This window comes from Staurois parvus, unplaced genomic scaffold (assembly GCF_062004578.1).
Source record: "Staurois parvus isolate SC_StPar_1 unplaced genomic scaffold, SC_StPar_1.0 ptg001210l, whole genome shotgun sequence".
Lineage (NCBI taxonomy): Eukaryota > Metazoa > Chordata > Amphibia > Anura > Ranidae > Staurois > Staurois parvus.
Window position 1 is genome coordinate 220,567 of NW_028319006.1, and position 27,141 is coordinate 247,707.

General features: G+C 39.7%; 2 protein-coding genes across 2 annotated transcripts in view; one reads left to right on the forward strand and one right to left on the reverse strand.

Annotated features, from left to right (window-relative positions):
• The window catches only part of LOC149438151 (uncharacterized), a 51,050-nt gene extending 44,326 nt beyond the window's left edge, over nt 1-6,724 (reverse strand). The window contains exons 1-2 of the mRNA XM_089660194.1: nt 6,554-6,724; nt 2,843-2,926 (exon numbers count right to left, since the gene is read on the reverse strand). Of these exons, the coding sequence (XP_089516320.1) occupies nt 2,843-2,926; nt 6,554-6,724 (255 nt within the window). The remainder of the gene's footprint in view (nt 1-2,842; nt 2,927-6,553) is intronic.
• Nucleotides 6,725-18,586: 11,862 nt separating this feature from the next.
• The window catches only part of IGDCC3 (immunoglobulin superfamily DCC subclass member 3), a 292,665-nt gene continuing 284,110 nt past the window's right edge, over nt 18,587-27,141 (forward strand). The window contains exon 1 of the mRNA XM_089660195.1: nt 18,587-18,880. Within this exon, the coding sequence (XP_089516321.1) occupies nt 18,811-18,880 (70 nt within the window). The 5' untranslated portion in view covers nt 18,587-18,810. The remainder of the gene's footprint in view (nt 18,881-27,141) is intronic.

The window sequence follows — 27,141 nt, forward strand, 5'->3', positions numbered from 1 at the left end:
CAATTGTCAAATATTTTTATTTATTTTACATTAATTAATTAATTAATTATTATTATTATTATGAACACCCAAACCCTAACAAAAAAAAAAATAAAACATAAAAAGACAATACAGAAAATATTAACCCCACTCTACCCTACTCTAACAACAAAAAATGACAATAAATGAATATTAATAAAAAAAGAAATAAAAGGTGATGGAAAAAACTAATAAAGCTGAAAGAAAGCAACCAATGGTGCAACAGATGTTAGTTTTCTCTATTGGCTAATAAAAAAACACCAAATCTCAAAAACGACAATGCTGAAAGCTGAAAATTGGCCTGAGCTGGAAGGGGGGAGGGGGGTAGTGGTGGCAGGGATCTGGGGCCTGGTGGAAGTAGACATATCAGCCTGGAGGATGCATTTTTAATATTTTTTTTTTAAGGATTAGGGGGTTAATTACAATTTATTTAATATTAAATATTATTCATATACTGATACTGTATTTATTTATTATTATTTATGCATAGTTTTATTTATTTTACATTTATTTATTAATTAATTTATTAATGAATTATTATTATTATTATTATTATTAACACCCGAACCCTGACAAAAAAAATAATAAAAAGACAATACAGAAAATATTAACCCCACTCTATCCTACTCTAACTCTATTTTTGTGAAAAAAAAATCAAAAAAAAATCATATGGGTAGTGTTGCATGACCGCACAATTGTCAATCAAAGTGCGACAATGCTGAAAGCTGAAAATCGGCCTGGGCAGGAAGAGGGGAGCGGTGGCAGGGATCTGGGGCCTGGTGGAAGCAGACATATCAGCCTGGAGGATGCATTTTTAATTATTTTTTTAAAGGATTAGGGCAGGGGTGAGCAACTGTGGCCCGCCAGCTGTTGGTGAACTACAAGTCCCATCATTTCTCTGCCTTTGGGAGTCATGCTTGTAACTGTCAGTTTTGCAATGCCTCATGGGACTTGTAGTTCTACAACAGCTGGAGGGCCACAGTTGCCCACCCCTGGGTTAGGGGGTTAAGGTTAGGGGTTAATTACAATTTATTTATTATTACATATTATTCATATACTGTATTTATTTATTATTATTTATGAATATTTTTATTTATTTTACATTTATTTATTAATTAATTATTATTATTATTAACACCCAAACCCTAACAAAAAAAAAATAATAAAATAAAAAGACAATACAGAAAATATTACCGCACTCTATCCTACTCTAACTCTATTTTTGTGAAAAAAAGAAAAAATTTCATATGGGTACAGGGTTTCATGACCGTGCAATTGTCAAATATTTTTTATTTATTTTACATTTATTTATTAATTAATTATTATTTTTATTATTATTATTAACACCCAAACCCTAACAAAAAAAAAATAATAAAATAAAAAGACAATACAGAAAATATTACCGCACTCTATCCTACTCTAACTCTATTTTTGTGAAAAAAAAAAAAAATTTCATATGGGTACAGGGTTTCATGACCGTGCAATTGTCAAATATTTTTTATTTATTTTACATTTATTTATTAATTAATTATTATTATTATTATTATTAACACCCAAACCCTAACAAAAAAAAATAATAAAATAAAAAGACAATACAAAAAATATTAACCCCACTCTATCCTACTCTAACTCTATTTTTGTAAAAAAAAAGAAATTTTTTTATATGGGTACAGGGTTTCATGACCGTGCAATTGTCAAATATTTTTTATTTATTTTACATTTATTTATTTATTAATTAATTAATTAATTATTTTTTTTATTATTATTATTAACACCCAAAAAATTTAAATTAAAAGACAATACAGAAAATATTAACCCCACTCTATCCTACTCTAACTCTATTTTTGTGAAAAAAAGAAACAATTTCATATGGGTACTGGGTTTCATGACCGCGCAATTGTCATTCAAAGTGCGACAACTCTAAAATGTTTTAAATTAATAAATTAATATAATAATAACAACAACAATAATAATAATAATAATAATAATAACAATAAATTATTAACATAGATTTTTTAATTCTGGTTTGGGTGTTTATTAATATTTTATTATTATTAATAATAATAATAATAATAATATTTTTTTTTGTTAGGGTTTGGGTGTTAATAATAATAATAATAATAACAACACAATAAATTATTAACATAATTTTTTTTTAATTCTGGTTTTTTTGTATTTATGTATTAATATTTTATTATTATTATCACCCAAACCCTAACAAAAAATTATTATTATTATTATTAATAATAATAATAATAATAATAATAATAAAATATTAATAAATAAACACCCAAACCAGAATTAAAAAATCTATGTTAATAATTTATTGTTATTATTATTATTATCACCCAAACCCTAACAAAAAAATTATTATTATTATTATTATTAATAATAATAATAATAATACAATTTTAATACATAAACACCCAAACCAGAATAAAACAACGCTGAAAGCTGAAAATCGGCCTGGGCAGGAAGGGGTGGGGAAAGTGGTGGCAGGGTTCTGAGACCTGGTGGAAGTAGACATATCCGCATGGAGGATGCATTTTTGCCTCCGTCATGACTAATCCCCTTGATGCCTATGCCATGTTCATTTTCTATGATCGCCAGCTCCACCTAGTGGCCACGATGCAGTATTTTCCTAATTGAGGCATTTCAGGAAAATAGCACATTATGGCCACTAGGTGGAGCTGGCGATCATAGAAAATACTGAGTGAATGCGGAGACATTTTTCTTTTTTATAACTGGACCCCGAAGTCTGTGGCTGTATTCTATGCTGGGCTGGGTGTGTTGTTCTGTCTGAGCTTTCCCTCCTGACACTGACCTTCCTGATTGGACGAGGAGGATCTTCCTGCACTGAACGACTTTGTGACAACGGCTCTTCTTCATCCTTTCCTTTAGTAGCGAGCTGCGGAAAGATACAACAAAATACGGCTGAAATATGACCGCATTGTAGAAACATAATCTTGCCAATAAAGTTGCGGCAGAAAAAAGTCAGGTGTGATGTTTGCAGAGTGACCCCCCCCGCTTCAATTGAATGGGTCACGTTCAGTGCGTGCTGCACCCACTAAAAGCGGCAGAGGGCGTACTTCCTGATCAGGCCCGTCATCCTATACGCCCCCTCCCCCGGCCGTTGCCTCTACAGATAAAGGAGGAAGTGGTAAAAGCATGGCTTAACTATGGGGTTTTACCGCCCCCCCCCCCGCACAGCTGATGCCTTTAGGCTCACCGTACACATTACAATCCAATTTCTTACATCGCATTATGAAGACTTACTTGAACCATCCAATCACGGAGACCCTTGCACTACTTACTTCTGAAGGAGATTGTACAATCAGATTGTAGTGTGCGTGGTGAGCGTTAGACTGCGGTCTCTCTAATGCCGGCCATACATGATTCAAATTCCAAGCGATTTTCCTCTGAACGTCGGACCTAAGAATAATCGGACGATTTTCGCTCTGTTAGTGGGGCAATGGCATCGGCCGATGTTCGTGGTTCCTCCCCATTTTCATTTATCGGACATGCTGGAAAATTTTTGTGAAAAACTGACCGATTTTTATAAATCATTGGTGGCACCGTCGGATTACAGAACAATCGAGGTTTCGATTTTAGGATGAAAAATCATTCGGGATTCGAACCATGTATGGCCTGCATACGGCTGCAATCACATCTCCACTCCGAGTCGCCTGAAGCCAAACGCCCGAAGCTCAAACAGGTTTTGGGGCTTTGTTGATCAAATCTCGCAGATTTTCGTGTTTTGGAGCTTTTTTCATTCCACGGAAATAAATGGCAATGCACGATTCGTTCGTTTTTGCGCGCGATGGTGAGAGATTTTCTGCTCAAATTTAACAAAAAAAAAACAAAACATTTATTAAAAGCATAAATAAATACAAAATGAATACACAAATAAATGAAAATCAGCATAAATAAATAAATAAATCAAATAGATTAATAATATGTAATAATAAATAAATAAATAGTAATTAACCCCTAAATTTACCCCCAACACTAAATTTTTTTAAATTAATTAATTAACATAATAATAATAATAATAATAACAATACATTATTAACATCAATTTTTTTATTCTGGTTTGGGTGTATATTTATTAATATTTTATTGTTGTTATTATTATTATTATTATTATTATTAATAATAATAATAATAATAATAATAGTAATAATAATAAAATATTAATAAATAAACATTCAAACCAGAATAAAAAAATAGACGTTAATAATTTATTATTATTATTATTATTATTATTATTATTAATAATAATAATAATAATCATTTTTTAAAGGGTTAGTGGGTTAAGGTTAGGGATTAATTACAATTTATTTATTATTACATATTATTAATTTACTGTATTTATTTACAGTAATTAACCGGTAATTTCAACAGTACAGTAAGTAACCGGGCTTAATAATAATAATAATAATAATAATATTAGTAATAATAAAATATTAATAAATAAACACCCAAACCAGAATAAAAAAATCAATGTTAATACTTTATTGTATTAATAATAATACAATTTTACAATAATAATAATAATAATAATAATTTTTTTAAAGGGTTAGTGGGTTCAGGTTAGGGACTAATTACAATTTATTTATTATTACATATTATTCATTTACTGTATTTATTTATTTAATTATCTACAGTAATTAACTGGTAATTTAACCGGTATAGTAAGTAGCCGGGCTTAATAATAATAATAATAATAATAATAAAATATTAATAAATAAACACCCAAACCAGAATAAAAAAATCGATGTTAATAATTTATTATTATTATTATTATTATTATTATTATTAATAATAATATTAATAATAATATTTTTTTAAAGGGTTGGTGGGTTAAGGTTAGGGGTTAATTACAATTTATTTATTATTACATATTATTAATTTACTGTATTTATTTACACTAATTAACCGGTAATTTAACCGGTATAGTAAGTAACCGGGCTTAATAATAATAATAATAGTAATAATAAAATATTATTAAATAAACACCCAAACCAGACTAAAAAAATTGATGTTAATAATTTATTGTTATTATTATTATTAATAATAATAATAATAATAATAAAAAAATAATAATAATATTTTTTATAGGGTTGGTGGGTTAAGGTTAGGAGTTAATTACAATTTATTTTTTATCATATATTATTAATTTACTGTATTTATTTATTATTTAATAATATTTTTATTTAGTTTACATTTATTATTATTATTATTTTTATTATTATTAACACCCAAACCCTAACCCAAAAAGCTACATGATTGCTGCACATAGGACAGCCCATTGAAGCTTTTTCGTGTTAATGCGGTGAGCAGACGCACGTTTTGCCGCATGCAAAAATGTTTTGATAGTAAAAAAACGCACAGAACTAAATGCGGCAAAAAGCTTCATGAGTGACTTTGCTGCACGTAGGGCAGCCCATTGAAGCCTTTTATTAATGTGGCGAGCAAATTCACGTTTTGCTGCATGCAAAAATTGTTTTGATGGTGAAAAAAACGCACAAAACTAAATGCGGCGAAAAGCTACATGAGCGACTTTGCTGCACGTAGGACAGCCCATTGAAGCCTTTTATGCATCGAGCAGACGCACGTTTTGCCGTATGCAAAAATGTTTTGATGGGGAAAAAAATGCACAAAACTCAATGCGGCGAATAGCTACATTAACGACTTTGCTGCGCATAGGGCAGCCCATTGAAGCCTTTTATTAATGCGGCTTTTAAAATGTTTTGATGGTGAAAAAAACGCACAGAGCTCGATGCGGCGAAAAGCTACATGAGCAACTTTGCTGAACCTAGGACAGCCCATTGAAGCCTTTTATTAATGTGGCGAGCAGACGCACGTTTTGCCGCATGCAAAAATGTTTTGATGGTGAAAAAAACGCACAAAACCCAATGCGGTGAAAAGCGAGCTTCATTGCTGTGCACTGCACATGCACAGAGGCGCGCGTGAATGCATATAAATAAACTAAAACGCACAGCGGTGCACGTAAAAGCCCAAAGAAGACAGACGCGACGTCAAAGGAAGTGCAAGCGTAGGAAAATCACACCGCAAATGCATGCAAATGCATAATAAAAAAAACGCATGTCACCGCGCACGCAAAAATGTGCAGTGAGCACGCAGTTTCTGGAGCGAATGGGCCCTAAATCTATGTGATGAACAGAGATGACGACAGTAAGGTGACGCTGTACTCGCCACACCCACTTTTAACCCCACCCACAAAATCACTCAACTTTGTAGCCACACCCACAAAATTACAAAGCGATTTTCAGCACGCAAATAATGCGTCGAAAACCTTGGGGGGAGGGGGGCAACAGACTGACATTCAGGGTATAAAGGGCGCCAAAATATAGTTAGGAGGGACATCCTGAAGGTGTCAAAATGAAAACCGTGCCCTAAGCACGCCGCCCGATGCACACTTGGAGGCGTGGCCAATAAGAAGGGGGTCACTTTATAGGGTGTGGCTTGTAATGTGGGCGTAAAATAAGCCCCCCTCTCTCTGCAGACTTACCATAGCGAGGGATGTGGCGTCAGGAAATGAAGACGATGTCGTATATCGAACGGCAACGACGAATAAAAGGCGCAGAAATAAAACAGCGGAGAAAAGATCCGACTGCTCGAGAGGGAGTGGATCCCAGATTCCCTGCTGCTGGGGGGGCGTCCTCTGTACATGGTAACCCATGGCAACCAGGCGCTTTACTGCACGGAGCTGCTGTGAATTATTTTAGTTGCTATGGGATACCGATGCTGGGACAGCCATTGCGCCTCCTGTATACATAGACGTCTAATATGTGAGTGTGATCCTAATAATATACTGTGATGGAGGATGACGGGGATCCCATATTTACCTGTTGCTATAGCTACAGTGCATTCCCTGTACACGGTAACCCATAGCAACCAGATGGCACTTTACTGCAGCGAGCTACTGAGATGAATTCTGGTTGCTATGGGATACCGAGGCTGGACCAGCCATTGCTCCTCCTTTCTCAATACATCTGAATGTTTCATGGACGTCTTATAAGTAAGTGTAATAATATTAGTGGATGAAGCGGATCTAAGATGCCTTGTTGCTATGGGTTACCATGTACCATTCTCTGTCCGTGGTAACCCATAGCAACCTGATTGCACTTTACTGCAGTGAGCTGCTGTGATGAATTCTAGTTGCTATGGGATACCGATGCAGAAACAGTCATCGCACCTCCTTATTAAATACATCTGAAGGTTTAACAGACATCTTATAAACAAGTGTAATGATAATAATAATATAATAGTGGATGACGGGGATCCAATATTTACCTGTTGCTATAGCTACGGTGCATTCCCTGTACACGGTAACCCATAGCAACCAGACTGCACTTTACAGTGAACTGCTGAGATGAATTCTGGTTGCTATGGGATACCGAGGCTGGGACAGCCATTGTACCTCCTTTCTCAATACATCTGAATGTTTCATGGACGTCTTATAAATAAGTGTAATAATATTAGTGGATGAAGTGGATCTAAGATTCCTTGTTGCTATGGGTTACCATGTACTATTCTCTGTGGTGACCCATAGTAACCTGACTGCACTTTGCTGCTGAGATTAATTCTAGTTGCTATGGGATACTAATGCTGATACATCAGAATGTTTAATAGACGTCTTATAAATAAGTGTAATAATAATAATATAATAGTGGATGACGGGGATCCAATATTTACCTGTTGCTATAGCTACGGTGCATTCCCTGTACACGGTAACCCATAGCAACCAGACTGCACTTTACAGTGAACTGCTGAGATGAATTCTGGTTGCTATGGGAAACTGAAGCTGGACCAGCCATTGTACCTCCTTATTAAATACGTCTGAAGGTTTGGTGGACGCCTTATAAATGAGTATAATAATAATAATAGTAATCTATCACCACGGTCACACTGGATGCGAACTGGCATGTGATTTGCATATCGCATGCCAAAACGCACCCTATTGTCTGCAATTACAGTGGCCATATTGGCGCGGCTCCGACTTGGTCAGAGCCGCACCGATTTTTAAAGTAATACATGCACTACTTTTGGTCAGACGTCTTGCAAATCGCACCTGAAATTGGCAGGTCATTAGACTTCGAAATCGTGTGACTTCACCGTACGTCGCACGATTTCAAAGATGTGATCGGGGTGTAATAATGGATGAAGGGGACATCATTGTTTTTCAACCAGGGGTGCCATGAGCCCAGGACCTGGTTTGCTCTGGATCAGTGCCATCTGTTGCCATGGTGCGGACAGGTGGGCTGGTCCACAATGACGCTCTATGGCAGACACACGGATGTAAATGGACCAATAAACGGATGTAAACGGATGAAAAGTAGATGAAACACGGATGAAAACCGGATGAAACACAGATGAAAAACGGACGAAACACGGATGAAAAACAGATGAAACACGAATGAAAAACGGATGAAACACGGATGAAAAATGAATGAAAAACGGACAAAACACGGATGAAAAACGGACGAAAAACAGATGAAACACGAATGAAAAACAGACAAAACACAGATGAAAAATGGATGAAACACGGATGAAAAATGGACAAAAAACAGATAAAACACAAATGAAAAACGGACAATACACGGATGAAAAATGGATGAAACATGGATGAAACACGGATGAAACACGGATGAAACACGGATGAAACACGGATGAAAAATGAATGAAAATGGAAGAAACACGGATGAAACACAGATAAAAAATGGACGAAACACGGATAAAAAACAGATGAAAAATGGATGAAAAACGGACAAAACACGGATGAAAAACGGACGAAACACGGATGAAAAACGGACGAAACACGGATGAAAAATGGAACGAAACACGGATAAAAAACAGACGAAACACGGATGAAAAAGACGAAACACGGATGAAAAATGAATGAAAAACAGATGAAAAATGGACGAAATACGGATGAAAAACGGACAAAACACGGATGAAAAAGGAACGAAACACGGATGAAAAAAGAATGAAAAACAGATGAAAAATTAATGAAAAACAGATGAAAAATTGACGAAATACGGATGAAAAACGGACGAAACATGGATGAAAAACAGACGAAACACGGATGAAAAACGGATGAAACACGGATGAAAAATGGACGAAACACGGATGAAAAACAGATGAAACACGGATGAAAAAGATGAAACACGGATGAAAAACGAATAAAAAACAGATGAAAAATGGACGAAATACGGATGAAAAATGGACGAAACACAGATGAAAAACGAACGAAACACGGATGAAAAACGGACGAAACACGGATAAAAAACGGAGGAAACACGGATGAAAAACGGACGAAACACGGATGAAAAACGGACAAAACACGGATGAAAAATGGACGAAACATGGATGAAAAACGGACAAAACACGGATGAAAAACAGATGAAACACGGATGAAAAACAGACGAAACACAAATGAAAAACGAACAAGATACAGATGAAAAACGGATGAAACAGATAAAAAACGGACAAAACATAGATGAAAAAAGGATGAAACACGGATGAAAATCGGACCAAACACGGATGAAAAACGGACAAAACACAGATGAAAAATGGATGAAAAATGAATGAAACACGGATAAAAAAACGGACGAAACACGGATGAAAAACGGATGAAAAACAGACAAAACATGGATGAAAAACAGATAAAAAACGGATGAAAAATGGACAAAACACGGATGAAAATCGGGCAAAACACGGATGAAAAATGGACAAAACATGGAAGAAAAACGGATTAAACATGGATGAAAAACAGACGAAACACGGATGAAAAACAGACGAAACATGGATGAAAAACGGATGAAACACGGATGAAAAACGGATGACAAACTGACGTAAACTGATGAAAAAACCAGAACGCCGGGTGAAAAGGTCTTACAGGGCGGGGTTAGACTTGTTCCTCTGCGCCTGAGCTGACTTTAGATTTGATCTATTCACCAAAACTGTAGAAATCTCAGGTCCCTATTGTGTCTCGGCCCGGATTCACATACATGCAGTGCGGTACATCGCATGTGATTCGCACGAGAAACTTTTTTTTGCTCAAAAAAATACTAAAAACTCTGATTTGCTGCGTTTTTGGGCGTTAGGTTTTAGCCCTCATGCACACTGGGTGATTTTACAGCGGCTGTTTTTGGCCTTTGGCATTTTGTCTACAGCCAGTAAACCCCCCCGGCATGTTATCCTATGTGTCCATCCCCGGCATGTTATCCTACGTGTCCATCCCCGGCATGTTATCCTACGTGTCCATCCCCGGCATGTTCTCCTACGTGTCCATCCCCGGCATGTTCTCCTACGTGTCCATCCCCGGCGTGTTCTCCTACGTGTCCATCCCCGGCGTGTTCTCCTACGTGTCCATCCCCGGCGTGTTATCCTACGTGTCCATCCCCGGCGTGTTATCCTGTGTGTCCATCCCCGGCGTGTTATCCTGTGTGTCCATCCCCGGCGTGTTATCCTGTGTGTCCATCCCCGGCGTGTTATCCTACGTTTCCATCCCCGGCGTGTTCTCCTGTGTGTCCATCCCCGGCGTGTTCTCCTACGTGTCCATCCCCGGCGTGTTCTCCTACGTGTCCATCCCCGGCGTGTTCTCCTACGTGTCCATCCCCGGCGTGTTATCCTACGTGTCCATCCCCGGCGTGTTATCCTACGTGTCCATCCCCGGTGTGTTATCCTACGTGTCCATCCCCGGCGTGTTATCCTATGTGTCCATCCCCGGCGTGTTATCCCATGTGTCCATCCCCGGCGTGTTATCCCATGTGTCCATCCCCGGCGTGTTCTCCCATGTGTCCATCCCCGGCGTGTTATCCCATGTGTCCACCCCCGGCATGTTATCCTATGTGTCCATCCCCGGCATGTAATCCTATGTGTCCATTCCCGGCATGTTCTCCTATGTGTCCATACACACATAGACTGGAATCAGCGTTTTTTGGCTGGAAAAAACCCAGAACTAGCGGGTTTCTAGGAGTTTTTTTATAAACCCCCAAATTTTTTTTCTACTCAAAAAAAGTCTAAAAACGCTGATTTGCTGAGTTTTACTGCATTTTTCCACGTTTTCATTTTTTTGACCCAAAAACATTTTTTTTTCTCAAAAAAGTCTAAAAATGCTGGTTTGCTGTGTTTTTGAGCATTTTTAGTCCTCATGCACACTGGGTGATTTTACAGCGGCTGTTTTTGGCTTTTGGCGTTTTTTTCTACAGCCAGTAAACCCCCCCAGCATGTTCTCCTATGTGTCCATCCCCTCAGCATGTTATCCTATGTGTCCATCCCCTCAGCATGTTATCCTATGTGTCCATCCTCGGCATGTTCTCCTATGTGTCCATCCCCGGCATGTTACCCTATGTGTCCATCCCCGACATGTTCTCCTATGTGTCCATCCCCGGCATGTTCTCCTATGTGTCCATCCCCGGCATGTTCTCCTATGTGTCCATCCCCGACATGTTCTCCTATGTGTCCATCCCCGGCATGTTATCCTATGTGTCCATCCCCGGCATGTTATCCTATGTGTCCATCCCCGGCGTGTTATCCTATGTGTCCATCCCCGGAGTCTTATCCTATGTGTTCATCCCCGGCATGTTATCCTATGTGTCCATCCCCGACATGTTCTCCTATGTGTCCATCCCCAACATGTTCTCCTATGTGTCCATCCCCGGCATGTTCTCCTATGTGTCCATCCCCAACATGTTATCCTATGTGTCCATCCCCGGCATGTTATCCTATGTGTCCATCCCCGGCATGTTGTCCTATGTGTCCATCCCCGACATGTTCTCCTATGTGTCCATCCCCGGCATGTTCTCCTATGTGTCCATCCCCGACATGTTCTCCTATGTGTGCATCCCCAGCATGTTATCCTATGTGTCCATCCCCGACATGTTATCCTATGTGTCCATCCCCGGCGTGTTATCCTATGTGTCCATCCCCGGCGTGTTATCCTATGAGTCTATCCCCGGAGTCTTATCCTATGTGTCCATCCCCGACATGTTATCCTATGTGTCCATCCCCGGCGTGTTATCCTATGTGTCCATCCCCGGCGTGTTATCCTATGAGTCTATCCCCGGAGTCTTATCCTACGTGTCCATCCCCGGCATGTTATCCTACGTGTCCATCCCCGGCATGTTATCCTATGTGTCCATCCCCGGCATGTTCTCCTATGTGTCCATCCCCGGCATGTTATCCTATGTGTCCATCCCCGGCGTGTTCTCCTATGTGTCCATCCCCGGCATGTTATCCTATGTGTCCATCCCCGGCATGTTATCCTATGTGTCCATCCCTGGCGTGTTCTCCTATGTGTCCATCCCCGGCATGTTCTCCTATGTGTCCATCCCCGGCATGTTCTCCTATGTGTCCATCCCCGGCATGTTATCCTACGTGTCCATTCACACATAGACTGTAATCAGTGTTTTTTGGCTGGAACAAACCCCAGAACTAGCAGGTTTCTAGGAGTTTTTTATAAACCCCCAAATTTTTTTTTTACTCAAAAAAAGTCTAAAAACGCTGGTTTGCCAAGTTTTACTGCGTTTTTCCACGTTTGCCTTTTTTTTTTTTACAAAAAACATTTTTTTTTGCTCAAAAAAGTCTACAAATGCTGGTTTGCTGCGTTTTTGAGCATTTTTAGTCCTCATACACACTGGATTTTTTAAAATTTTTTTTGCCAAAAAAAAATTATTTTTTTTGGTTAAAAAGAAAACCACTAAAAAACACAAATGTGGAAAAATGCGGCAAAATGCTAAGGCAAAAACGCTAGAAAAAGCTGAAAAACTCCCATTTTTAATGTGACTTTACACAGCTAATGTTACCAGCGTTATCGACACATCCCTGACCTTTGACCTTGTCCTTTGACCCTGACCTTGACCCAAACACTAACCCCAGCACTGAACTAGATCAAAACTTGATCTGGGTAGTTTTTTCTTTCTTTTTTTTAATCTTTCTTTTAGTTATTTATCTTTTTTTTAGCCCTCACGCACACGGGACATTTTTACAGCAACTGTTTTTTACTTCTGGCATTTTTTTCTACAGCCAGTAACCCCCCCAGCATGTTCTCCTATGTGTCCATACACACATAGACTGGAATCAGCATTTTTTGACTGAAAAAAACCCCAGAGCTAGCGGGTTTCTAGGAGTTTTTTATAAACCCCCCAATTTTTTTTTAACTCAAAAAAAGTCTAAAACTGCTGGTTTGCCGAGTTTTACTGCATTTTCCACGTTTGCCTTTTTTTTTTTACAAAAAACATTTTTTTTTGCTCAAAAAAGTCTACAAATGCTGGTTTGCTGCGTTTTTGAGCATTTTTAGTCCTCATACACACTGGATTTTTGGGATTTTTTTTACCAAAAAAAAAATAATTTTTTTGGTTAAAAGAAAAACGCTAAAAAACACAAATGTGGAAAAATGCGGCAAAATGCTAAGGCAAAAACGCTAGAAAAAGCTGAAAAACTCCCATTTTTAATGGGACTTTACACAGCTAACGTTACCAGCGTTATCGACACAACCCTGACCTTTGACCTTGTCCTTTGACCCTGACCTTGACCCAAACACTAACCCCAGCACTGAACTTGATCTGGGTATTTTTTCTTTATTTTTTCTTTTTTTTAATCTTTATTTATTTAGTTATTTATCTTTTTTTAGTCCTCCTGCACACAGGACGTTTTTCCAGCTGCTGTTTTTTACTTCTGGCATTTTTTTTTTACAGCCAGTAAACCCCCCCAGCATGTTCTCCTATGTGTCCATACACACATAGACTGGAATCAGTGTTTTTTGGCTGGAAAAAAACCCCAGAACTAGTGGGTTTCTAGGAGTTTTTTTTATAGCTGTAATTAAATGCCAGATAGCCGCATTTTTCCACGTTTGTTTTTTTGACCTGAAAAAATTCTTTTGGCTCAAAAAAAGTCTAAAAACACTGGTTTGCCTGCATTTTTCAGCGTTAGAGTGTTTTTTTAGTCCTCATGTACACTGGATGTTTTTACAGCAGCTGTTTTTGGCTTTTGGCATTTTTTTTCTATATCCAGTAACCCCCCCATGTTCTCCTATGTGTCCATACACACATAAACTGGAATCAACGTTTATTGGCTGGAAAAAAAAACAGGACTAGTGGGTTCCTAGAGGTTTTGTTAGCTGTAAAAACGGGATAACGCTGATAAAAAGTTAAAAACGCGGCTATCTGGCGTTCATGAGCATTTTTGAGCCTGAGGATTTTGTGAGAGTATAACTCAGGGGTGGGCAAACTTTTTGACTTGAGGGCCGCAATGGGTTCATATATTGGACCCGGGGGCCGGACCAAGAGTAGATGAATGATGTGTATGTGTCATCCATAGTAAGTATAGTAATATTCCCCCATAGTAAGCATAGTAATTAATCCCCCATATAGTAATTCATCCCCCATAGTAATTCATCCCCCATATAGTAATTCATCCCCCATATAGTAATTCGTCCCCCATATAGTAATTCATCCCCCATATAGCAATTCATCCCCCATATAGCAATTCATCCCCCATAGTAATTCATCCCCCATAGTAATTCATCCCCCCATATAGTAATTCATCCCCCATATAGTAATTCATCCCCCATAGTAATTCATCCCCCACATAGTAATTAATCCCCCATATAGTAATTCATCCCCCATAGTAATTCATCCCCCATATAGTAATTCATCCCCCATATAGTAATTCATCCCCCATAGTAATTCATCCCCCATATAGTAATTAATCCCCCATAGTAATTCATCCCCCATAGTAATTCATCCCCCATATAGTAATTCATCCCCCATATAGTAATTCATCCCCCATAGTAATTAATCCCCCATAGTAATTCATCCCCCATATAGTAATTCATCCCCCATATAGTAATTCATCCCCCATAGTAATTCATCCCCCATAGTAATTAATCCCCCATATAGTAATTAATCCCCCATATAGTAATTCATCCCCCATATAGTAATTAATCCCCCATATAGTAATTCATCCCCCATAGTAATTCATCCCCCATATAGTAATTCATCCCCCCTATAGTAATTCATTCCCCATATTAATTCATCCCCCATATTAAGTCCCCAAGTCCCCCCTGTGTCAATTCACTTACCTTTGCTCCGCGCGTTCCTCTTGTTCCCGCGCCGTTCCGGTGTAGCATGAAAATCTGTCTCCTATGAGGATCTGTCCCCCTCGACGTATCTGCGCATGTGCCAGTTTCAGGCATTAGCAGCCGATCGGCGATCTCCGGCACATGCGCAGATACGTCGAAGGGGGACAGATCCTCATAGGAAACAGGGCGGACTGTGAGAGGAGCCTAGCGGGAGCCTAGCTCCGCGGGCCGGATTAAAAGGTCCGCCGGGCCGTATACGGCCCGCGGGCCGTAGTTTGCCCATTGCTGGTATAACTGCTAAAATAAATGCAAATGCTGAAAAACACACAAAAAAAGCTGCAAAAAAGCTAAAAAAAAAAGCAAAAACTCCTCACATTTTTATTGCAGCATTCTACAGCTAACGCTGATAAAAGCTGGAAAACACAAAAAAAACACGGCTATCTGGCGTCTATGAGTCCTCACGCACACGGGATGTTTTTACAGCGGCTGTTTTTGGCATTTTTTTTCTACAGCCAGTGAACCCCCCAGCATGTTATCCTATGTGTCCATACACACATAGACTGGAATCAACGTTTTTTTGCTGAACCCCCCCCCCCCACCAGAACTAGAGGGTTTCTGTTTTTTTAGCTGTAATGCACACTGGACGTTATAAAAACACCAGCAGAGTTAGCTGGAGAATGCTGCAATAAAAATGTCGGGGTTTTTGCTTTTTTTTTTAGCTTTTTTTGCAGCGTTTTTTGTGCGTTTTTCAGCATTTGCATTCTTTTACCAGTTATACTCTCACAAAATCTTCAGGCTCAAAAATGCTCATGAACGCCAGATAGCCACTTTTTTTTTTTAGCGTTTTACAGCTTTTATCAGTGTTAGAGCATTTTTACAGCTAAAAAAAACTCCTCTAGGAACCCGCTAGTTCTGGGGGTTTTTTTTCCAGCCAAAAAATGTTGATTCCAGTCCATGTGTACGGACACACAGGAGAACATGCTGGGGGGTTACTGTCTGTAGAAAAAAAATGCCAAAAACAGCCGCTGTAAAAACATCCCGTGTGCATGAGGACTCATAGACGCCAGATAGCCGCGTTTTTTTTTGTGTTTTTCAGCTTTTATCAGCGTTAGAGTTAGCTGTAGAATGCTACAATAAAAATGTCAGGGTTTTTTTTTTTTTAGCTTTTTTGCAGCGTTTTTTGTGTGTTTTTCAGCATTTGCGGTTTTTTTAGCAGTTATACTCTTACAAAATCCTCAGGCTCAAAAATGCTCATGAACACCAGATAGCCGCGTTTTTGGCGTTTTATCAGCGTTATCACGTTTTTACAGCTAAAAAAAACTCCTCTAGAAGCCCACTAGTCCTGTTTTTTTTTTTACAGCCAAAAAACGCTGATTCCAGTCTGTGTGTGTATGGACACATAGGATAACATGCTGGGGGGTTACTGGCAGTAGAAAAAAAATGACAAAAAAAGCTGCTGTAAAAACATCCCGTGTGCAGGAGGACTCATAGACGCCAGATAGCCGCATTTTTTTTTGTATTTTTCAGCTTTTATCAGCGTTAGAGTTAGCTGGAGAATGCTACAATAAAAATGTCAGGGTTTTTTTTTTTTTAGCTTTTTTGCAGCGTTTTTTGTGTGTTTTTCAGCATTTGCGTTTTTTTTAGCAATTATACTCTTACAAAATCTTCAGGCTCAAAAACGCTCATGAATGCCAGATAGCCGTGTTTTTTTAGCGTTTTTCAGCATTTATCAGCGTTAGAACGTTTTTACAGCTAACAAAAATCACCTCTAGGAACCCGCTAGTTCTGGGTTTTTTTTCCAGCCCAAAAACGTTGATTCCAGTCTGTGTATGTATGGACGCACAGGGTAACATGCTGGGGGGTTACTGGCTGTAGAAAAAAAAAAAGGAAAAAGCCAAAAACAGCCGCTGTAAAAACGTTCCGTGTGCGTGAGGACTCATAGACGCCAGATAGCCGCTTTTTTTAGCGTTTTTCAGCTTTCATCAGCGTTGAAGTGCAGTTGGTGTCATTCTGTTTGATGCTCTGGGATGGCGGGTCAGCTAGTCCAGACCGTGATCTACCAGTCACTTGGCCGCGATCTGCTAGTTGCAGAACCCCCCCCCCTCCTCCATATTGGGCTATGCTGTGTTCATATTTCATATCTACAACCACTTTACATTTTTTTTGGGGGGGGAATACTGGTCCAAGCCAGGGATGGACTGACAACTCATGGGGCCCCCGGGCAATAGGGGATCCTGGGGCCCCTGTGTCCTCACCCACACTCAAAAAACCTATGAAAGGTACTAGGGGCATCTCATGGGGCCCCCTCAAAAAACCTATGAAAGGTACTAGGGGCATCTCATGGGGCCCCCTATGGATCCTGGGGCCCCTGTGTCCTCACCCACACTCAAAAAACCTATGAAAGGTACTAGGGGCATCTCATGGGGCCCCCTACTGACCCTGGGCCCTCGGACAGTGCCCGAGGGCCCGAATGGTCAGTCCACTCCTGCCAGGGACGGACTGACAACTCATGGGGCCCTTGGGCAATAGGGGATCCTGGGGCCCCTGTGTCCTCACCCACACTCAAAAAAGCAAAAAGCCTATGAAAGGTTCTAGGGGCATCTCATGGGGCCCCCTACTGACCCTGGGCCCTCGAACAGTGCCCGAGAGCCCGAATGGTCAGTCCGCCCCTGCCAGGGACGGACTGACAACTCATGGGGCCCCTGGGCAATAGGGGATCCTGGGGCCCCTGTGTCCTCACCCACACTCAAAAAAGCCTATGAAAGGTACTAGGGACATCTCATGGGGCCCCCTACTGACCCCGGGCCTTTGGGCAGTGCCTGAGATCCCGAGTGGTCAGTCCACCCCTGCTCCAAGCACAGGGGCCTGAAAAGCACTGCATACATTATGGGTGCTATGCAGGGGCGGACTGATAACTCATGGGGCCCCCGGGCAATAGGGGATCATGGGGCCCCTGTGTCCTTTCCCAAACTCAAAAAAGCCTATGAAAAAGGTACCAGGGGCATCTCATGGGGCCCCCTACTGACCCCGAGCCCTCGGGCAGTGCCTGAGTTTCCAAATGGTCAGTCTGCCCCTGGTGCTATGTAAATACCTGTAATAAATTTTGCCCCCCCCATCTCTCCCACCCCCACCCTCCATGCCCCTTTGTTTTATACAGATTTGGGAGAAGTCCCAGCAGCTCCTGTCACATCAAAGTTGCATGAATGGGGTCCATGCCACTGAGTGCCCCCCCCCCCCCATTGCTGTGCACCCAATGATCAGGAGGGGGATCTGCTATAGGTAAAGCCCCCCACAAATCTGCAACCCCCCATTGGATCGCAGGCTGACAAAGTGTCCAGGCAGGGAGAGCAGAGGCTGCCTCTTTTGTTCCCCAGAAAGGGCCTCCAGAGGACTGTGCTGGGAGGAGGAGGAGGAGGAGGAGAGGGGGACCTGCGATCTGCTGCCTGTCCGCACACACTCGCACACATGCGGATGGGCTGCGCACGGGATGCTGCCGATGTTCCTCCATCCATGTGCAGAGTAGCCGCGTCCCCGCACGTCCCCGCACGTCCCCGCTCCCCCCCGCCGCCGCTGGATCTCTTTGTGCAGCTGCAACATTGTAACATTTTGCTGAATTTTTGATTTCCTTTTTTTTTTTGGTGGTGGTGGGGGGGGGGTAGTGATTGTTACAAAGTGTCAGTATGGCTGGTGGTGGAAGAAGCTGCTGCTGGTCTGTGGGGCTGTCACTGGGGCTGATCTCCTCCATCCTGGGTGAGTACCACTCAGCAACTTGTTGTGTCTCATCTCTGTCATGCATGTCAAACCCTGAGCCCAAGAGGGCCCGGGGTCAGTAGGGGGCCCCATGAGATGCCCCTGGTACCTTTCATAGGCATTTTTGTGTGGGCGAAGACACAGGGGCCCCATGATCCCCTATTGCTGGGGGCCCCATGAGTTGTCAGTCCATCCCTGGCAGGAGTGGACTGACCATTCGGGCACTGCCCGAGGGCCCGGGGTCAGTAGGGGGCCCCATGAGATGCCCCTGGTACCTTTCATAGGCTTTTTTGGGTGTGCTTTGAGTGTGGGCGAGGGCACAGGGGCCCCATGATCCCCTATTGCTGGGGGCCCCATGAGTTGTCAGTCCGTCCCTGGCAGGAGTGGACTGACCATTCGGGCACTGCCCGAGGGCCCGGGGTCAGTAGGGGGCCCCATGAGATGCCCCTGGTTCCTTTTATAGGTTTTTTTGGGTGTGCTTTGAGTGTGGGCGAGGACACAGGGGCCCCATGATCCCCTATTGCTGGGGGCCCCATGAGTTGTCAGTCCATCCCTGGCAGGAGTGGACTGACCATTCGGGCACTGCCCGGGGGCCCCATGAGATGCCCCTGGTACCTTTCATAGGCTTTTTTGGGTGTGCTTTGAGTGTGAGCGAGGACGCAGGGGCCCCATGATCCCCTAATGCTGGGGGCCCCATGAGTGGTCAGTCTGCCCCTAGGTGTAACCCTAAATTTAGTAATAAACTTTGAAATGGGGGGGTGGGGGTGCTGTCTGGTGTCTCTCCCAGCAGCATTGTCTGCACAGTTGCATGTCACACACACCCACTGTCTGCCTATGGCTTTCCAGAGTATGGACCCATCAATGCCACATTGCTCTGCAGCATCTTGCAGTGAAAAGCTACCCCCCCCCCCGAACCCCTCCCTTAAAATGACTTGGAGGTCCTTAGTGTCCCGTTGCCATGGCAGCCTCATCATAACATCTCTTTGTAGTGCCAGTGGATGGGGCAGAGCATTGTCTCCCATCCTGGTGTGTAAAGCTGTCTAGTAGCAGAGCACATGGCTGTGTCAACAAGTCTCCCAGCAGCAGGGAATTGTGCCAAGGAGCAATAAATAACCAGAGAAAAGGAATACACAGCAGGCTGCATGCATTGCTCCCCCTGCACACCCCCCTCCCAAAAAAAAAAAAAAAATCAAATATGAAGCCCCATCAGACCAGTATCTGTGCAAACACAGCAATTTGAGGTTGTGTTTTTTTAGGATTTGTTTAAGATAATGAGCCCCCCGGGGTATATATATCCCCATTGATCTGTCTGCTGCTAAATGACTGCTTCTTCTTTGTACAGATAAATAATGGGTGCAGCGTGCATGGGGGATGACATGTGCCCATGCTGCACACTGCCTGCTCCTCTCGCTGGACTCCACAAGCTGCATTTTAATCCATCCTGCCCGAGATATCCAAGGTTCCCTTTGTGTGAGAGTTCACCGATACAATCCCCCGTCATTAGGATGATTACAGATTTTATTCATTCACTTCTTCTCTGGCAAGACCCCCCCCCCCTGCCCCCACCACCCCACTGCCCCTCTCCCCTCCTACACTTAAAGGGCATCATGGTGCATAGAAATGGTTAATGCCCTTTTATTGATAGGGCCACTTATGTTTTGGGGAAGAGGATGCTGTGTTGATTTTTGAAAGAAGATACAAGGGGCTTCTCTATGGTATTGGAAAGAAAATTCTGTGTGTTTGGCTGGAATTTCATTTGGAAAGAGAATTCTATTTATAGGGCCAGTTATTTCATTGGAAAGAGGATGCTGTGTATGGGGCGACTCACCTTGTAGAAAGATGATCCTGTGTATGGGGCGACTCACCTTGTAGAAAGAGGATGCTGTGTATGGGGCGACTCACCATGTAGAAAGAGGATGCTGTGTATGGGGCGACTCACCTTGTAGAAAGAGGATGCTGTGTATGGGGCGACTCACCTTGTAGAAAGAGGATGCTGTGTATGGGGCGACTCACCTTGTAGAAAAAGGATGCTGTGTATGGGGCGACTCGGATTTTAGAAAGAGGATGCTGTGTATGGGGCGACTCGGATTTTAGAAAGAGGATGCTGTGTATGGGGCGACTCACCTTGTAGAAAGAGGATGCTGTGTATGGGGCGACTCACCATGTAGAAAGAGGATGCTGTGTATGGGGCGACTCACCATGTAGAAAGAGGATCCTGTGTATGGGGCGACTCACCTTGTAGAAAGAGGATGCTGTGTATGGGGAGACTCACCTTGTAGAAAGAGGATGCTGTGTATGGGGCGACTCACCTTGTAGAAAAAGGATGCTGTGTATGGGGCGACTCGGATTTTAGAAAGAGGATGCTGTGTATGGGGCGACTCGGATTTTAGAAAGAGGATGCTGTGTATGGGGCGACTCACCTTGTAGAAAGAGGATGCTGTGTATGGGGCGACTCGGATTTTAGAAAGAGGATGCTGTGTATGGGGCGACTCGGATTTTAGAAAGAGGATGCTGTGTATGGGGTGACTCACCATGTAGAAAGAGGATGCTGTGTATGGGGCGACTCGGATTTTAGAAAGAGGATGCTGTGTATGGGGCGACTCGGATTTTAGAAAGAGGATGCTGTGTATGGGGCGACTCGGATTTTAGAAAGAGGATGCTGTGTATGGGGCGACTCACCTTGTAGAAAGAGGATGCTGTGTATGGGGCGACTCACCTTGTAGAAAGAGGATGCTGTGTATGGGGCGACTCATATTTTGGAAAGAGGGTGCTGTGTATGGGACTATTTTTGCAAAGAGGGTGCTGTGTATGGGACTATTTTTGCAAAGAGGGTGCTGCATATGGGACTATTTTTTTTGGAAAGAGAATGCTGTGTATTGGACTATTTTTTGGATAGAGGGTGCTGTGTATGGGACTATTTTTTGGATAGAGGATGCTGTGTATGGGACTGTTTTTTGGATAGAGGATGCTGTGTATGGGACTATTTTTGGATAGAGGGTGCTGTGTATGGGACTATTTTTTGGAAAGAGGATGCTGTGTATGGGACTATTTCTTGGAAAGAGGATGCTGTGTATGGGACTATTTTTTGGAAAGAGGATCCTGTGTATGGGACTATTTTTTGGAAAGAGGATGCTGTGTATGGGACTGTTTTTTGGATAGAGGATGCTGTGTATGGGACTATTTTTTGGAAAGAGGATGCTGTGTATGGGACTGTTTTTTGGATAGAGGATGCTGTGTATGGGACTATTTTTTGGAAAGAGGGTGCTGTGTATGGGACTATTTTTTGGAAAGAGGGTGCTGTGTATGGGACTATTTTTTGGAAAGAGGATGCTGTGTATGGGACTATTTCTTGGAAAGAGGATGCTGTGTATGGGACTATTTTTTGGAAAGAGGATGCTGTGTATGGGACTATTTCTTGGAAAGAGGGTGCTGCATATGGGACTGTTTTTTGGAAAGAGGATGCTGTGTATGGGACTATTTTTTGGAAAGAGGATGCTGTGTATGGGACTGTTTTTTGGAAAGAGGATGCTGTGTATGGGACTATTTTTTGGATAGAGGATGCTGTGTATGGGACTATTTTCTGGAAGGAGAATGCTGTGTATGGGACTATTTTTTTTTGAAAGAGAATGCTGTGTATGGGACTATTTTTTGGAAAGAGGGTGCTGTGTATGGGACTATTTTTTTGGGAAGAGGATGCTGTGTATGGGACTATTTTTTGGAAAGAGGGTGCTGTGTATGGGACTATTTTTTGGAAAGAGGGTGCTGTGTATGGGACTATTTTTGGAAAGAGGGTGCTGTGTATGGGACTATTTTTTGGAAAGAGGATGCTGTGTATGGGACTATTTTTGGATAGAGGGTGCTGTGTATGGGACTATTTTTGGATAGAGGGTGCTGTGTATGGGACTATTTTTGGATAGAGGGTGCTGTGTATGGGACTATTTTTGGATAGAGGGTGCTGTGTATGGGACTATTTTTGGATAGAGGGTGCTGTGTATGGGACTATTTTTGGATAGAGGGTGCTGTGTATGGGACTATTTTTGGATAGAGGGTGCTGTGTATGGGACTATTTTTTTGATAGAGGGTGCTGTGTATGGGACTATTTTTTGGATAGAGGGTGCTGTGTATGGGACTATTTTTTGGATAGAGGGTGCTGTGTATGGGACTATTTTTTTGATAGAGGGTGCTGTGTATGGGACTATTTTTTGGATAGAGGATGCTGTGTATGGGACTATTTTTTGGATAGAGGGTGCTGTGTATGGGACTGTTTTTTTGGATAGAGGGTGCTGTGTATGGGACTATTTTTTGGATAGAGGGTGCTGTGTATGGGACTATTTTTTGGATAGAGGATGCTGTGTATGGGACTATTTTTTTGGATAGAGGGTGCTGTGTATGGGACTATTTTTTTGGATAGAGGGTGCTGTGTATGGGACTATTTTTTGGAAAGAGGATGCTGTGTATGGGACTATTTTCGGATAGAGGATGCTGTGTATGGGACTGTTTTTGGAAAGAGGATGCTGTGTATGGGACTATTTTTGGATAGAGGATGCTGTGTATGGGACTATTTTTCGGATAGAGGATGCTGTGTATGGGACTATTTTCGGATAGAGGATGCTGTGTATGGGACTATTTTTGGATAGAGGGTGCTGTGTATGGGACTGTTTTTGAATAGAGGATGCTGTGTATGGGACTATTTTTTCGGATAGAGGGTGCTGTGTATGGGACTATTTTTGGATAGAGGATGCTGTGTATGGGACTATTTTTGGATAGAGGGTGCTGTGTATGGGACTATTTTTGGATAGAGGATGCTGTGTATGGGACTATTTTTCGGATAGAGGATGCTGTGTATGGGACTATTTTCGGATAGAGGATGCTGTGTATGGGACTATTTTCGGATAGAGGATGCTGTGTATGGGACTATTTTTGGATAGAGGGTGCTGTGTATGGGACTGTTTTTGGATAGAGGATGCTGTGCAGTTCGGCAGGCACAGGGTTAATATCAGGGTTGCCTGTAGACTGTAGAGAGCTGTCAGATCCTCCCTGTGTGCTGCCCCCACTGGACACGTTCCGCATTACAGGAGCACAAAAGCTTTTATTCTTCCCATTCGCACACCTGCTCAGAGCTGCACTGCATTGGATTCCTGATGTGATGGATGGCGGCCGATGACACCATCTGATGACACCCACAATGTATGGTGGATGGGGAAAGGCTGACACAAGGCTCACAATTCAGAGGGGGATCTTTTAATAGAAGCTTCAAAGTAACGCAGGCTTGCTTCGGAGCAAAAGTGCACTTGCTTACAGCAGCCAATTAGAATGTCGATTCCTCTGACCGAACTTAAAAATGCTAAAATCTGATTGGTTGCTCCTTGATCGCCAAAACTTTTCTTTTTATAAAGATTTTTTTTTTTAAATAGGCCTGATACTGTTACTATAATTAGTTATTTTTGGGAAAATACTATTTCCTTTTTTTATTTCTGCAAACACGTTCGGCGAGCCTTGTTGATAAATACCTTCATTGTACAGACAAAGGAGAGTCCCCGAGACTTGCGCTGCAAGACAAAGAAAGCGAATATATTCCAACATCAGGACCGACCGCCGCGCTCAGGATGTGACCGGGGACAGAAAACTCTAGCTGGGCTTAAAGAAGGACTCCAGACACACGGAAAACACTTTAGTTGTCATGTGTATTCCTTAATATCAATTTTTAGTTCAGCCAATGGTATAGTTTAATTTTAAAGACCAGCTGAAATTTGAAATCAGGCTTACAATGATCTTGGTTATTCTGTAAGCTGATGGGTAACAAGGTATTACACTTAGGTGGGCTTATTGGAGTGAAAGAGATCAATTGGGGGGTCAGCAACAAAAAGCTTAGGGCTGCACAGGCAGATAATAATATTGAATATAAATGTCAATGTTTAGTGCTACTACAGGAGAATATTCAGCAAATGTTAAAGCTGAACACCAGGATATTATTATTATTATTATTATTATTATTATTATTAATAATAATAATAATAATAATAATAATAATCTTCTTCTTCTTCTTCATAATAATAATAATAATAATAATAATAATAATATTCCTTCATAATAATAATAATAATAATACTAATAATATTCTTCTTCTTCATAATAATAATAATAATAATAATAATAATAATCTTCTTAATAATAATAATAATAATAATAATATTAATAATCTTCTTCATCATAATAATAATAATAATTAATAATAATAATCTTCTTCTTCTTCATAATAATAATAATAATAATAATAATCTTCATAATAATAATAATAATTAATAATAATCTTCTTTTTCTTCATAATAATAATAATCTTCATAATAATAATAATAACAATAATAATAATAATAATAATAATAATAATCTTCTTCTTCATAATAATAATCTTCATCATAATAATAATAATAATCTTCTTCTTCTTCTCCATAATAATAATAATAATCTTCATAATAATAATCTTCATAATAATAATAATAATAATAATCTTCTTCTTCATAATAATAATAATAATAATAATCTTCATAATAATAATAATAATAATAATAATAATCTTCTTCTTCTTCTCCATAATAATAATAATAATCTTCATAATAATAATAATAATAATAATAATAATCTTCTTCTTCTTCTTCATAATAATAATAATAATATCTTCTTCTTCTTCTTCATAATAATAATAATAATTATAATCTTCTTAATAATAATAATAATAATAATCTTCTTCTTCTTCATAATAATAATAATTAATAATAATCTTCTTCTTCATAATAATAATAATAATAATAATAATAATAATAATAATCTTCATAATAATAATAATAATAATAATAATAATCTTCTTCATAATAATAATAATTAATAATCTTCTTCTTCTTCATAATAATAATAATAATAATAATAATCTTCTTCTTCATTATAATAATAATCTTCTTCATAATAATAATAATAATAATAATCTTCTTCTTCTTCATAATAATAATAATAATAATAATCTTCATAATAATAATAATAATAATAATCTTCTTCTTCATAACAATAATAATCTTCATAATAATAATATTAATCTTCATAATAATAATAATAATAATAATAATAATCTTCATAATAATAATAATAATATTCTTCTTCATAATAATAATAATAATAATAATAATAATAATCTTCATAATAATAATAATAATAATAATCTTCTTCATAATAATAATAATAATAATAATAATAATAATCTTCTTCTTCATAATAATAATAATAATAATAATAATAATAAGATTATTATTAAAAATAATATTCTTCTTCTTCTTATTATTATTAATAATAATAACAACAATATTTAATATATTAAAATTCACAAAGAATATTTCATGCCAATTATATGTACTATTAATTTATTTATGTAATTATTATTATTACGATTATTATTATTACATAATATATTTATAATGATAATAATAATAACAACAATAATAATATGTATATAGAAGTGCAGCGCTGAACTTCTATATACATATTCTTGTTGGGATTGTTACCTAAGCTAGCTGCTTCTGTGTTTTTACTAGCGTTCGCCTGTATACTTTTGTTATAATAATAATAATAATATATAATACTTATATTTAAATGAACATTCAATTCATTATTAGTATTAAATTAATAAATGAAATATTTACATTATAATTAAAATAATATTGACATTATATTTTATTATTATTATTATCATTATATAATATAGTATAATGATACTGCTAATAATAATAATAATGATAACAACAATAATATTTAATTCTTATGTATTGCTCCCCTGTGTGCTCCCCTGTCTCTGCAAGGGACAGAAGTAATTATGGGGTTAAATGCCAGCCATAAATGGGATGAAAATCGGACGATTTTTTTACCTTTGGTGGTAAAGTCGGCCAATCGAACAACCGAGTTTTTTTTTTTAAAAAAACGGGCGATTTTCGACCCGCCTATGGCTTGCATTAGACCCAGGTTGTGTTACAGGCAATGTGAAGCCAAAACCTTTTATTTTGTAATTTTGGACGAACTGAGGAAGGGTTCAATATGTTCAGGCTGTATAGCTGTCTGTGCCCCCACTGGGGAATGTCACCCTCTCTCTTGGTCCTTATGACTCCCATATGGAAGGTGATGGGAAATCCAACACACAGAAAGAGGAGGTGATAGAAGATTTTGGGATACCTGTTCCGGTGACAACTGTGTTAGGCTGGCCATACACTATACAATTCTCT